At 45.9% G+C, this 15,299-nt stretch overlaps 1 protein-coding gene across 1 annotated transcript; it reads right to left on the reverse strand.

Annotated features, from left to right (window-relative positions):
• Nucleotides 1-2,236: 2,236 nt before the first annotated feature.
• Nucleotides 2,237-11,966, reverse strand: LOC144135164 (uncharacterized). The gene is made up of 5 exons (XM_077667903.1): nt 11,878-11,966; nt 9,252-9,536; nt 9,097-9,118; nt 6,360-6,469; nt 2,237-2,450 (listed from the first exon to the last, which is right to left on the reverse strand). The coding sequence occupies exons 1-5, from the start codon at nt 11,891-11,893 to the stop codon at nt 2,323-2,325; spliced, it is 561 nt and encodes a 186-aa protein (XP_077524029.1). The 5' UTR covers nt 11,894-11,966; the 3' UTR covers nt 2,237-2,322.
• Nucleotides 11,967-15,299: the final 3,333 nt, after the last annotated feature.

A 15,299-nucleotide genomic window follows, 5' to 3' on the forward strand; every position in this document is an offset into this window, starting at 1 on the left:
TCCTCAAAAGCAATTTTCATTTTTTTTTTCGCTACGCCTAGGCTTCGCTGTTAAATGTATGAAAACTGGTCGCCAGTTACCTTTTGCCTGCTGAGTCGTCGGTGACACTACGTCCTCTGCAAATGAGAGGAGTGATTGCTGAGTGAGCGAATATCCTCAAAAAACATATAAAATGAATGCATTATAGTCATATCGACTTACCGAATAGCTGAAATAAGAACACACCAAGTCCTTGAGCGCATGTGCAATGCATGCTTGCAGGTAGGATTTTAAACAAAGGCTTTTCCAGTAAAGCAATACAAAGAAAAAGACACCACTTGCTACGAAACGCTTGTCAATGTATTGTGTCATTTAGTGGTGTCAGCTTACCGCTTGGGCTGCAAAGGTGTATCTCGAGAAGAAAATCGTTTAAGTTGCACTTGAGATATGTTATACATAAAGGAGCAGTGTAAACTGTCACATATAACACACAAAACCCACTGAGAAGTACACGATGCTTTGACAATTGACAAAAAAGCTTTCATCATGAGGAGCTCCACAGATGCTACAAGTTGAAAGGTGGCTCGTGCAATTTGTGTGTATAGATAGAGTTGTGACGCAGACAAATGAAGGAGTATTGAGAATGGAAAGTTTTAGCATGGCGGCACCGACAAGCGCTATTGCATACCCCCACCGAACGTCGCCAATGCTCCTGCGCATGCACATGGAGGGGCCATATGTACGTGCTCCTGCACTTCGACCCCGCCTGCGCATGCGCTGTTGGTGGCTGACGGTACACTGCGACGCAATGCTAAAACTAAGGTTCTTGGACTCCACTTCAAGCTGTACTGACGAGGCGAGACAGCAAGCTGAGAGCTCTCACCTTGTCTCGTCTTGCCGTGGCGTCATACTTGTTTGTGTGCAGTGTAACACAATTGGTGCGTATCTGTCTATTTATAGTGACCAGACTTCAACACCGGCGCACAGGTATACGTTTATTCACAAGATACCAAGACATCTTCCTTCCCGCAGAAGCTTCTGACGGCAGCCTTTGGGCTAAGGCAGAGACTGTACAACATGGCAACAACGTGGCGTTAAAGTCGTCATGTTGGTGACCACGCATCAGAGGGTATAATGATCTGTAATTTGCTTACCTCGAGCCCAGGCTTTGTGTGCACGGCCTGGACTCAATGCATGTCATAGTAAAGCAATTCGTTATCAGAGATTACATTGGATCTGCTTGCCTACTTTTGATCGCATTAGTACAAGCTAGGTACTACGTCACTAGAGCAAGCAGCATGAAGTAGGCATAAGAAACGACACTAAAAGAGCAACTCACAGCCTATAGCTCGTTCCCTGTTGTAGAATACGCGAGAGAAAACATGTGAGCACGGGACCATGAAGGCTATTCTAAACCTTGTGGGCATGCCCTGTAGGTATGGGACACGCCACCAATTAGAGCACTATATAACAATGTCAAGAGCAGTGCCTCCAATATTTAAAACGGTATATACAGTGTGCGCCGAACAAGTGATTTGGCGCCATCCCGCTTTCATAAAAAAGATTCCACACATACCTGATGACGCATGACTGGCCCGCAGCAAAGCACACTCTTTTGCCCCCTTTTTAGATTGCTTGCGCCTTTACGTAGGACTTATGTACAGACAGGGACATAAGTTAATGGGACGCAGGTTCGGAGTAAAAAAAAATCAATTCTGCGTTACCTTGCTACACATTGATCTGGTTCTTGCAGAAGAATGCATGTCCTTTCAGGCTGCCGAGCTTTTCATTAGAGTGGATTGTTCACGTAGAAATATACATATTTTTTTTCCCCAGACTGACGTCTCTTGCACTTTAATCCATGGCTGAAGGTTCTGTCAGCGCTAAAGGAGTTTTATTCAAACTAGCTGCCATCAATCAGTGTGCGGGTAGCAAAAAAAGTTGCCACCACCGTCTGGAAGACGTTGACGTAACGAGCGTTAGCTGTTTTGGTTTACTAGAATGACGTCGCAGTCACGTGGCGGCCTACGGCAGCCGCCACCTTGGATTAATTAATGATGTCATCAATTAATTACCATTATTGCCAGATATCTTGGATTTATAAGTGACGTCACCAATTTTATACATCAGTGACGTCACCAATTTGGTATACCAGTGACGTCACCAATCAATAAAGAATTGGGTTGCTATATCGATTTGCTATGGGGGCCGCCATCGTGAATTGCTCGGACGTCGAAAATTTCACGCCCATGGGAGGTGGTAGCATACCCCAAGAAATCAAGAAATGTGATGACGCTCCTTAAAAAAAACCTTTCTCAAGATGCACCGCTGAAGCGATTCTCTCTAGCGTTCGGAGCGGTAGGTGACGTCACCTGTCTTGGGCTCCGTCGGCGATGTGAACGTCGGTACGGTGTGCGTCTGCTCCGGTTCATGATTGATGAAAAACGGATCGTGTGTCGTAGTGGTCGCATCTGCGGACGAGCAAAAGCATTTCACCAAACCTTTCCCATTCATGGCTTGCGGCAATGGAAGGAAGAAAAAAACTTTTTTTATGAAAAAAAAAACTTTCACGTCTCGCTGACAGCAGGCTGATTCGAGACCGTGCGATCAATTTACGTATAGGCGGTTCCGCTTAAAAAAATAAAAATTTTAAGCAGTTATTGGAAGGTCAGCTAAACATGCAAGCCAGAATGATTATAATCGTCATTAATGATGGCGATGGCGTTGTAACAGTTTCGTGAAAACCGGAAAGGTAGAAATTGGTAGAAGAGGACACTCAAGCACGTGTGAGCCACCCGCCGCGGTGGCTCAGTGGTTAGGGCGCTCGACTACTGATCCGGAGTTCCCGGGTTCGAACCCGACCGCGGCGGCTGCGTTTTTATGGAGGAAAAACGCTAAGGCGCCCGTGTGCTGTGCGATGTCAGTGCACGTTAAAGATCCCCAGGTGGTCTAAATTATTCCGGAGCCCTCCACTACGGCATCTATTCTTCCTTTCTTCTTTCACTCCCTCCTTTATCCCTTCCCTTACGGCGCGGTTCAGGTCTCCAAAGATATATGAGACAGATACTGCGCCATTTCTTTTCCCCCAAAAAACCAATTATATTATATAAATTGGTGATGCTATTTCATATAGACGAAAGTAGAGAAAAAAATCCATAAACGCATGCGAATAGAGAAAATCAAGCTGTGCTGGCCAGCTTTATTAAAGAACTGCAGACATAAAATTTTAGTTGCGTGCTTTGTTATTTCAAATGGTGCGTTAGAGATTAGAATGCATGGAATTACCGTAGTATTCGCCCACGACCACTGATTTTTTTTTCTTTTAGGAAAGTAAATGGCGCAGTATCTGCCTCACCTCTGAGCGGACACCTGAATCGCGCAGTAATGGCAAGGATAAATGAGCGAGTGAAAGACGAAAGGAAGAGGTGCCGTAGTGGAGGGCCTCGAATAATTTTGACCACATGGGGATCTTTAACGTGCACTGGCATAGCACAGCACACGGGTGCCTTAGCGTTTTGCCTCCATCGAAACGCGGCCGCCGCGGTCGGGTTCGAACCCGGGAACTCCGGCTCATTAGCCGGGCGCCCTAACCACTGAGCCACCGCGGTGGGTCCGCTAAGTAATTTATGATTGAGTTTCTTCTCTCATGCTATTTCGGTTTCATCAACCGAACGATAAACGCTAATACAACACTTAAATAAGCTTCAATGTCAACAAACGACGTATCAGTGATATTGCCCTTTTTTTTGGTGCGCGTATCTCACGTAACGTGAAGACCAACTACACAAGGCAGCCATTGTTGAGTTCATGAATCCGGAACCGAAACAGCGTCAAGAAGAAATGAAGTATAAATTATATAGCACTCGTAGGCGAATGTCGCGGGATGACCCAAGTATATGAATGTAGTAGTAGTATTTTTATTTGGCCGTATTATAAAATATGCCCTCGAGGTGAGGCTAAGGGAGCATGCCTCCTGACGAGGCCTACACCCCGAATGATACATCGAACATGGTGGCCGAATGGACAAAAAAAAAAACACTTTCAAACAATAAACAAAAATTATTGCATTAGAAGTAATGAACACTGATAAACGATGCAAATGAAACCGAACAACAATTGGCAGTAAACAAAAACATTCATAATATGCACATTCGGGTAGAACAGGAAACAACGCACAAGGCTAAGTATACAGAGTTAGCTTAGGTTTATACAGGAGGAAAAAGATTCTTCAGATTTTTTTTTCTTAAACCCAGATACACTATGACATTCTACAAGAGACTGATAGGCATTACACAATGTTACAATTTGGTTATCTATAGTTTGTTTTCATAGTTTGTTTTAGGCGTTGCAGTGGATAGGACAACCGCACGTAAACCATACGTAACATTTCTCGGATTATAAGATTTTGTAAAGCACTGAAATTATTCTTCACTTTATAAAAAATGTGAACAACCAAACTGATATTGTAGGAATGAAAAAAATTGCGAACATGAATTTTTTTTTTCTGGAGTGAAAACAATATACGAATCGGTTTTGTTGCAGGTTCCCCACACCAGGTTGCAGTATACAAGGTGGGAATGAACAAGGGCACAATATAACAGTCGTCTAACCTCTTTTGGGAGCACATACCTAATATGATAGATAGCACAAATAGACCTGGCCATTTTCAGTCTAATGCAGTTTACATGATCTGTCCACCCCATATCACTGCGAAAATACACACCTAGAAACCGGTAACTATGAACTTGCTCGATGTCAAGTCATCAAATGCGAATTTGATGTGATGATCTAATGTTTTGTTTTTTGGATGGTAGAGCACAAACTTTGTTTTGTTCACATTTAACTGAAGCTGGTTAACAAAGAGCCAAAACGCTAACTCGTTAAGCCATGCATTTGATTGCTGTTCGAGTACTTGAAGATTGGAGCCAGAAAAAGACACTAGTATCGTTCGAAATTACATCATAATATTAGGAGCTAATGGAACGTTGTCAATGTCATTGATGTATAAAATAAATAGAAATGGTCCCAAAATTGAACCCTGAGGGACACCGATATTTATCGTACCGAAAATAGATTTTACATCGTGAATCTGAGTGTACTGGATTAATTTTCGTGCAGTTAGATAACTCTCAAGTTATGTGTAACGTATCATTTGAAAGCAAACATTCATGCAGTAGTCCTTTAAGAAAATCAGTTACTCTAAACGAAGTGGAGAAAGGTTGAAAACAAAAATATTTTCCTAGTTTCTGTTTTCTAGAAAAAAAGTAAAAAATGTGAATTCGAAACTTTGCAAACTATTTTTTAGTAAAAAAAATCACTCATGGAAGGAACTGTAGTCCCTATTTCTCCAATTGTTATACGTTGCCGGCAGCGTCCTTGGGGCACGCATTATTGGCCCCACCCTGGTCACCAGGTGAGAGCATTCTTATGGAAATAAAAGAGCCTTCTACTACCCTAGTGTACTACTACTGCTGCTACTATTCCTATCCCTATGTATATTACTGCTATCACTGCTACTCCCACTATCAATGACACTTCCATTAACACTACCCTTGTGGTATAGTACTCTCATGCTTACAATTAAGTAGATGAATTAATTAGTGCAAAAGTACTCGTGCGCTCACCGACCAAGAATCTTGTCATCTTTGGATCTTGTGCCGTTGCCTAGCAACAGCGACGCCACGTTAAGTTAAAAAAAATGAAATCAGTAATCTACAGCTGGCAGTCGATCCCGCGGCGGCGCGAGTAGATCAGCTTCAAAGGCTGCTGCGTGACAGCTCTATAGGCTATCGCCACAGCCTAACTTTTTTTTTTATTGCCTGTTTCGACAGTCGCTGTCGAACCCGCCTTGTTCACTCGCGCTGGGCTTTGCACGTCGTCTTCTTCAACTTCCTTCCGCGAGGCCAACAGATCAGCTCAGCTTAACCTCGATCGAAGCTTAAACTGAGTCTAATATCGTCGCCAGATGTGCAGGCGACACAGCAAAGCAAAACCACGAGCCATTCAGGCTAAGCGCACGCTTTCGCACGTCCTCTCGGTGTAACTACGTTAACACCCTACCAGTTTACCTCCTCTATCCTCCTTACAACCTAAAACGTCCTTAACACCCCTCAAGTGAGCCGAATGCAAAAAGAAACACTGCTCAAGGGCAATGAATGGCCTTGCTTTCCGGATCTCTTAAAATAATTTTGGTAAAGAGTACATAGGGGGTTTATAGACATTGCACCATTTCGTGCATCACTTGGGTCTGTTGAAATACTTGAGCAGGAGGCCATGCTGCGAGGACAGCTTTAATAGAATCTGGAGCAAAGCCCTTAAAATTGTTTGTAGTCTAATTCCCTTAAAAAAAATCGCACGGGAATGTGACTTATGCCGCTCACCATCCTGGACGACGATGACGACGAGCAGAGCGGTGAGGACAGCCGCCAGGGACAGGACCATGGCGATGGCGATCACAACTCGCCTCACGTGACCCGCCTCGATCCGGGTGCTTGTGGAGGCGACAACAGAAACTGCCTCGTGAGCGAGTCTTAACGGATGACGAGACGCACTTGTCCATTTCTTGCGTCATTTTCGTCAGCTCAGCTCCATTCATGCTCGTTTATTATTCTGCCTCAGCGTTTTACACAACCATTTCTGCCACTCTAGCAACGCCGAGCTGTCACATTCGCGCAGCTCGTCTAGGGGGTTGAGTATGCGATCGCAACAGGAAAAGCAGCTAGGAATAGAAGAGACAGAAAGAACCCATTTTTGAAAGAAGGAGATGCAGTCCTGCAAAACATGCAAAGCTGAAACAATCTCGTTACAACGCAATACTTGTTCACTTGTTACATTTTACATGTATTTGCCGCAGCGGTGGCCTAGTTGTTTGCGCATCCGCCTCGTATGGGGGAGGTGCTGGGGTCGACCCCAGTGTGGCTGGGTACCCACCGGTGATAAAGTGGGCACAACCTTTCCCTTGCCTGGTGTTCGGCTTCTTTAGGGTGAAATGTTTGGGAAATGGATCTTTGGCTGCAACTTGACTATAAGGAAGAAACCTTGTGCCGTGACGCTCTTTGGCCACAGATGCCCTTGCGCCATAAAAATGCATCATTATCATTACATGTGTTTGCTTTGCGGTTTGTGCTTAGCTGACGAATGGGTAACGAGCACACGCTGGTCCGTCATTATGGCAACGGCGTTAGAGTTGGCGTCGTACGGTTAGAACCTATGAGCTCTTAAATGTCAACGATGGCATTTTGTCGTCCTCCACGCATTTTACTGAAAATTTCAACCTAGGTTCTCCGGTGTCTTCTGATCCTTTATGCCAAACTTCGCAGACGGGATGCGCTTCGTTTCCGCGCAAATTAACAAAAAATGGTCGTTTTGAGGCTTCAATCGGGATTATTTTTACTGGAAAGCTTGTGTGTGTGACGTCACGAGCCCATGCATCGTCAAGGTGCAGTTTCGAATTTCCCACAAGTTCGGGCCTTTTTTCTGAGATGTGCGCGTCTCCAAAACACTTCTTAGTACTCGGCGTTTATACTGTCTGGCCTGTAGGAACTGCATGGTGGCAGACCATTTTTTTGTGGTCGAGAAATGTTATAACCACTGCCTTGTTCGGCGATCTTTGCACCTTAGCTTTTATTGTTTTGCCGCTTTTCAACCCACTGAGTGCTTTACCATTTCCTCTCCGGATCAGTTTTGTGCCTGCTTCCTACTAAAATCCTCAGGTACTGGAAAAATTGCCTGACAGTGAGGTGCCCGTTGGTTTGATCATCGCAGCCTAATAAATCTTTTGTCAGAAAGGGCTGGAAGAGGTGCACCATCCCCTTCCTCCAATTAAAGTTCACCCCTGCTCTTTTTAACATGTCCAGCAATTTCGGACAAAAATTTTGAAAATTAGAAAATTGTAAGATACTTTCATGGTAACATTGAAGGTAATGGTCCATTCTTCTGATATGTAGCAAAATATTTCTGTTAAAGTGTTTCCATCGGTCGTGTCGAGCAGTTAAGACTATTATATAAAGGAATGGGGAACGCTTTTGACCACAGCAAAAACATTGATAGAAAACAAAAATTTAAGACTGCCGTCAAGCTACCTGCAGATATGTTGGTTGCTATAATGAAATCTTACATTATATGAAAAATCGCGTTCATAAACTGTTTCCCGTTCAAAAATGCTGTTGTCCGGAATTGCTGAGTACATCCTTGAGCCTCCGGAAACAAGTTGCACGACATGACGTCCCCACCATATGCACGAGTTAAATCGGGATAAGTTCCTGCGGCGATTCGTTCAGCTACGCACGAACTTTCTACGAAACAGATTAACACAGCGCAACGGAACGAGGACGAGAGGAATAACGATGCTATGGCAGGAGGAGATAAAGAATTCACAAAAACTTCTCAAGCCAGGATGGCTTCAGTTACAGGTATTAAAATGAAGGTGACTACTTGTCGCTGCTTCCCATGCATGCTCCGAGTAAACCATATTTAATAAGTTAATTACTGAACGAACAAACTTAATAATAATAATAATTGGTTTTGGGGGAAAGGAAATGGCGGAGTATGTCTCGTGTACAGCTGGACACCTGAACCGCGCTTTAAGGGAAGGAATAAAGGAGGCATGCATGCTCCGAGTAAACCATATTTAATAAGTTAATTACTCTACGAACGAACTTAATAATAATAATAATTGGTTTTTGGGGAAAGAAAATGGCGCAGTATGTCTCGTATATCGCTGGACACCTAAACCGCGCCTTAAGGGAAGGAATAAAGGAGGGAGTAAAAGAAAGAAAGGAGTGCCGTAGTGGAGGGCTCCGGAATAATTTCGACCCCCTGGAGATCTTTAACGTGCACTGACATCGCACAGCACACGGGCGCCTTAACGTTTTTCCTACACAAAAACACAGCCACAGCGGTCGGGTTCGAACCCGGGAACTCCGGATCAGTAGCCAAGTGCCCTAACCACTGAGCCACCGCGGCGGGTACGAACGAACTTACAGTGCAAACAGATGCGCAAAGAAATATAATCATGCCTTCAGCCTGCAACTCAAACTTGCGTTGACTACACGTCGTGACAGCGAAATTAGAAAGGTGCGACTAAAGTACAAAGAGTTTTAATATTTATTTGCTTACTGTGAGAACATCTTCGACGCATCTGGAGACAGAAAAGACGAAAGCTTCAATAAAGTTGTTCGTAATACGACGAAACCAAAATATCGTTGAGTGAGCTGGACGAGTTAGGGTCCACAGGCGATGCACACCGGGTTCCCCCCGCGAGCAGTCCTCACCGAGGCCGAAGAAGCTGGTGCCAAACGTGGTCTCCTGGTTCACAGCCTCTACCGGGGCCGCCAGCGGCTGAGGAAGGGCAGGTGGCTCCACTGGCGGGACGGGCGCCATTCTTACCGCCGGCGCCATTTTTCTCAAAGAAGGCGCTGCTGTCACTGCTGCTACCGGCGCCCCGGCCGACACCGGCATCTGTGGTGCCATCTGCCGGGGAGGAGCGGATGGACGTGCAGAGGGCGCAGACGTGGATCTCAGGGAGGGTCGGGAAGGCGCCGAAGGCTTGTGCACAGCTGTAAACGCGGGTCAAAGGACTTCAATTCAACCGTCGAAAAAGAACCGAAGCGGTGTAATGTCGTCGTCAAAAGACCAGAGCCGAGAGGGCTTGCTTCTAAGCCCTATCCTGAGGCTCCGGTAGCATTCGTGGAAATCGTACTGAGTGGAGGGAGCAGGACCCGACATCTTACATTTAGGAGATTTGCAATGCTGAGAATACATTACGAGCCACAGTGTGGCTCAGAAGCGAATCCTCAAGGCTTTTAACTGTTGACAAAGCCTACACACAGAAAGGTAAAGAGAACAGCACCAGCCGCAGGAGTTAACAGTTGTTTGCCCAGAAGACGGCCCTCTTGTAGAAACGCTGAATGGCGGACTAAGGCTGCCCCCTCAACCATTGATCACTTTGTTTCGAGTTTTTACTATAGAGCTTCTAATTGAGTACAGGCAGATATCGAAACACCTGGTGTTTGCATGGTTACGAGCAGGTGCTGGGAGCTTGCACGGCCGCTTCCATCGTGCTATAGCGACTTGTACACTTGACAGTCTGCAGCGAACAATACGGCGACGTCCAGAGAGCGCTTCTTGGAAAGGTCCGTGGAAAATATGCTCCCAGAGTTCCTAATATTCTCCTTCTGGCTATTATACAAGCTTGAAAGATTCCCGTCAACTTCAGTGCATGTGAACTGCCGCCGGCAAGCAACCATCTTAAGGACGACTATAAATCAAAAGTTACCGTTAAATAAACTTGTGTTTTATAGAAACCTTCCTGTGTTATTATAAGGAAGAAGTGTGCTCAGTACAATTGTAAGTATTATCACCCTCATTGACGATCTTAATCTTGTATGCGAATATGATTTTAATAAGCAGATTTTCCGTTCTTGCGCTCGTCTGGTGATTCTACGCTCACCCGAAAAACCTCGGGTGTTCTACGATATCAGAGGATCGGTGGCCCATGTCAGATTCCAAGATTTTCTCAATGTTAATGGACTACATGCGCCATTGATGCGACCTGCGAGGGTGGAGTTTGAGGCGGCTCCAAGTAATGAAATCCACGTAACACACCATGCTTACAAACAGCACCTTCCTCTCGTCAGGCTTGCAGAGGGGACTGGTGCAGAGACCTCTAACATTGGTTTTAGACCGGAGGCAACCTGTCCCTTGTGGGCTGAGAAGGTGGCCTGCATATTTGTGGAGAAGCCTTCGAGGCACTGCCATTAAGACCCAAACAAAACCTCATATACAGTCTTAATGAAAAGTCTTCGGGTCACATGGTTTTCTTACAGTCCTACAGTGCAGCCCCCCCCCCCCCCCCCTAAAATATAATAAAACAGGACGGAACACAAAGGCAGACTCCGTCCTGTGGCGTACCCTCGTATTCCGTCCTGTTTTCTGGAGCCTTTAAAATCAAGAATAAACAAAACCGACTAGACTAAAAAACAGTTCTCTTAACCTATAGCTTTAGCTCTCATGGCACTGCTGAAGACCAAAAATTTTGGAAGGTGGGCACATGAGAGTTCCTCACCCTGAATATATTTAGGACTTCAAGGGTGTCATGAGCTCCTCGGCTACACGCCTGAAAAGCAAACCGTGTGACCTGAGGACTTTTGACCGAGGGTGGACCATTGCGGAACGCACTTCACTAGGGGGCACGAATGGTGTACTACTGAGTGCGTTGAAGTTAGTTACAAGTGATCTCGAGCTCGAAAAAATACGCTATCCTGCAAGCACTTCCAAATGAATCCCGGTTTACTTCTCGTGTCTCAAAAAACTACCCATGAGGCCCTGCACAAGGCGGTAGATGACCTCACTCCGGATCCTATCATTCGAGAGCTTTGGATAGGTGTAAGTCGACGCTCCATCCTTTTCGGACGTCCCCCCCCCTCCTAACAAGAATACGGCGTCTTCTCGCAGTCCAAGGGTTTCCGGGGAAAGTATAAGATCTACAGAACGGTAAAATCATGTCCGAGCTCCGACAGGTTCCTATCCCGCGCGCACGGAATCTCCTGGCGTCAGGTTCAAACGCATGCCTTCCCAAATCCCGCAGTCCTCTCCCGTATCTACCACGGCCTCTACTTTCCCAACTGCAGGCTCTGCGGTGGGTACTTTTCCCTATTGCTCATCATGTGGGCCTGCCCTATCATCCCCTTCCTCTTAATCACTACCGAAAAGCAGTGGGAGCTCGCGCTTCGCAGCTCGGAGCAGGGCCTTCAGGCTCGGCTCGTCCAACGGGCTGACTGTGTCGCCAAGGCGCGTAAGCTCTTGGCCGTCCGACGGGGTTCATCTGCTGCTGTACCCGCGCTACTGTTTTAATGGCTAAAGCGAGCCGCGCTTCAAGGGCGAAGTAAGGTTACTCACGTGACGCTTTCTTCATAGTTTCCTGTTGGTGTGGAAGACTTCAGACGAAGCGGCAATATCACTTGCTCTTCTTCTTGCTCGTCTTCTTTTGCACCATTAAAAGACACACACCACGCGCGGAGGTCATTGTAAGAGGAAAAGCAGAACTGTTTTAGTATAGACGATTAATTTCGGTGCCTTCATTCTTTGTCATTCCAGCTATTGAGGTAAGCCGGCTTCATGTGCTGAATTAAAATGACGAAGCAGCGTTATATCGCAGCTTCTTCATACCTCGCGTGGCCTATACGTAACTTTGATGTCATAGCCACCGTTATGCTGTTGAAACTGAAACCGAAACCGAAACAACACGACAGAGAATTTCGATTATAAATTATTTAGCTGTCATTATCATGTGCTAATTCATGTATAATAGTGCCTTACGTATCATTACAAAGCAGAAAACCCGTACCCCAAAATTCGGTGTCTATACTCATCTAAGCAATGCATGAATAATTCGTCCTGTTTCGGCCCTTGTTTGGTTCCCAAGAGAGAGAGAGAGAGGGTTTATTGATAGGAAGGGCAGAGAGGTTCGCCTGAAAAATAAATATCTGGCGAGCAACCAAGAGCCATCGCACTCAGAGCTCTTTGTTCTGACTTCCTACGAAACTAGCGAGGAAGGAAGGAAGGAAGGAAGGAAGGAAGGAAGGAAGGAAGGAAGGAAGGAAGGAAGGAAGGAAGGAAGGAAGGAAGGAAGGAATAAATTTAATGAGTGGGGAGAAGAAGGTGGTTGGAGCAAAGCAGCTGAAGTCTTCAGTCCAGGACCCCAGTGGCTATGGCCGACACCGTGGAGATAGCAATAAGCGCCTGCTGGGCTTCCAGGGTGGCTGTGGTCAGCTGCACCTCTCACTGATCCAAGACCGCATTGGGTAGATTTAGGCGGTGTGGTTTAAGGGTGCATGTCCATGTGATTTTGGAGAAAGGTAGGAGTGGCGCCGCACCATGGGCTTGCATTCATATATAGTGCTGGACGGAGGCGTTGTTGATGGTTGACGTTGAGGTAAGTGACAATATGGATTCGGCAGAGCTCGTAGGCATCCGGCAAAAAAAAAATGTTTACGAGGAGGTAGGTAGGTCGGTTGAATCGTAAGGTGTCAAGGCGCGAAGAGTAGTTGGTCGTAAGGTGGAACATATGTCTGGGCTGTGAGTCTCCGCTCGTTATGTGTAATCACGAGTTAGGGTATCAGTGTTAAAGTTGACTTCTTGGTATTCTGGATCGCTCACAACAACGTCAGTTCACGTGTACATCTGTTTAGACACGCTGGTTAGGGTGTACGAAGTTGACCATGAACCCCCCGTGTCAATACGGTAGCATAAACCACCTTTCAAGGCTGAGGTGTTCGAAACGGGGTTTGCCCGCGAAAGGCTGCAGTGGAGTTTGAGGAGCAGTGGGACGCTTTTATCCACCCTTTTTCTGCGGTGGGCTTCTAACCAACAACCGCCCAAGCCACAAGGTCACCCATTGCTTCCCATTCTCTTACTTTTTCCCTTTCTCTCCTCTCATCTAAATGAAGAAAGAGGGATTTCCTTTTCTCCAATCTGCGACCCGACAACCGGGGCTGCCGCGGATGTAGACGACAACGACGCGAAACTGAGGAACGACCTAATTAGAGCTAACGCTCGAAAAATTAGAGTGGACGCTTCCGCCTCAAGGGTATGACGCGATAGCGTAATTAATGTCCATATATACGGAATGTCATTCTATACATTACATTAATTGATCACTCCTCATACCGCTGCTGGCGCAATGGTGCAGTGGTTAAGCGATGTTCGACTGCAGTGCGATGGCAAGTGCTCCATCCGTGAGACTTGTGCTACTGAGGTTGCTGTTCGCGAGCGACCAGTCATTAATTTAACTGCCACCTGCCACGGTCGGCAGCTTGCTCCCTATCCGGTGGGCAGGTTGTGACGACATCGCAAGGTCGTGAGAGCTAGGCGACCCACCAGGCTCCTAGGTTGCTCTCCGGGGACTACCTACTAGAGCCATGCTCGCGATTTTGTGCTCACAACACCGACGCCGAGAACGGCTACGCCAACAGCGCCGACACCCGATTTTCTCGACAACGAGGCCTTTAACGCTTTCGCGTTAAAATTGCCAGGTGACCATCAAAGTTGCAGCGAACTTTAGTGGTAGCTGGTCGCTTCACCCCGCCTCCCTAAGTTAATGCTCGAAGAGGCGGTTAAGCGTACAGCCACAACTGAAATTGGCAGAATCTCTTATAGCATGTCTTTGGCTGAACTCACAAAGCCTAACGAATTCACTTTGAAATAACGCCTTTCTTAATCCTATAATTACTTCTCTCTCGTGGTTCGGATCTGCAGTCACTACTCGCTCATTGCATTTCCATGCCACTTCCAATGCTTCGCTGCCTATCGCAAACTGTTTTTTTCGTCCTAGACTGTCGTACCATACTTTAATTGTATTCTAATAAATGTTTAGACCCACCGTTATGCTTCAAATGATTAAGTCCTGAATCATGCTGTGCATTGATTCGGTCCTGAATCATGTTGCTTGTCGCGCTATGTCGTTGGTAAATTGGCGATTACCAAGGTACATGCAAATGACTTTCATTCTTAACCCATTCCAATCAACTTCTCTGAATACCTCCGGAAACGCGTGACGAATACTAGCGAAGAGATGGGGTCTTCCCGTTTGACACCTGCCTGACTACGAGTTTATCAATACGCCTGTGGTACAGAACTCGGTCTTTTTGTAGCTGCATGCCCGGAGTCGTAGCACTTTCGAAGGAACATATATTTGTTCCGTTGTGAAGGCTGTCCGTGAAATAAACTGCAAGTTTTCTTTAGTCCCAACTTGTCGTTTTTGTTCGACACCATTATTAGTTGTTTGTACGTCAGCAACAAAAAAAATTCTAATATAACCCACCTAACCTCTCTACTCGTATTCTTCACCAATCGGAGGTATTCCAGTACACAAATGAAATTGAGGCACACAGCAGAATATCAACGCCTAAGCTATGCTAAGATTTTAAGAAAATAAAAAACCAGAGTACTTAGCCACATCCCGTCATCGTACATACACCTTGGCCGGCAGAATGAATCATGGACAGTGAAGTGGTCAACCTGAGTTGCCGTACGCCCTGGACGAAATATGTACCTCCAACCGTATAGACAAAAGATGGAGGAAACTGCACTGCGCCTGACATGAGTTTCTCCTTTTTTATTTTTGCGGCAAGAATCTACCCGACGTTTCGTCTTGTGTATTTCCATATCTCTTTTTTTTTTCTCTCTGGTCGCAGTTTGTCTCTAATCGCGAATAATTTGAATGTAAAAAAAATTCTTTGTTAGAGAACATGAGCGTCAGAGGTGGATGTCTTATAGTCCTTGTAGCTGTATTGTCAGATTCTTTCATCGTTCTATATGCT

Source organism: Amblyomma americanum, chromosome 5 (genome assembly GCF_052857255.1).
Source record: "Amblyomma americanum isolate KBUSLIRL-KWMA chromosome 5, ASM5285725v1, whole genome shotgun sequence".
Classification (NCBI taxonomy): Eukaryota; Metazoa; Arthropoda; class Arachnida; order Ixodida; family Ixodidae; genus Amblyomma; species Amblyomma americanum.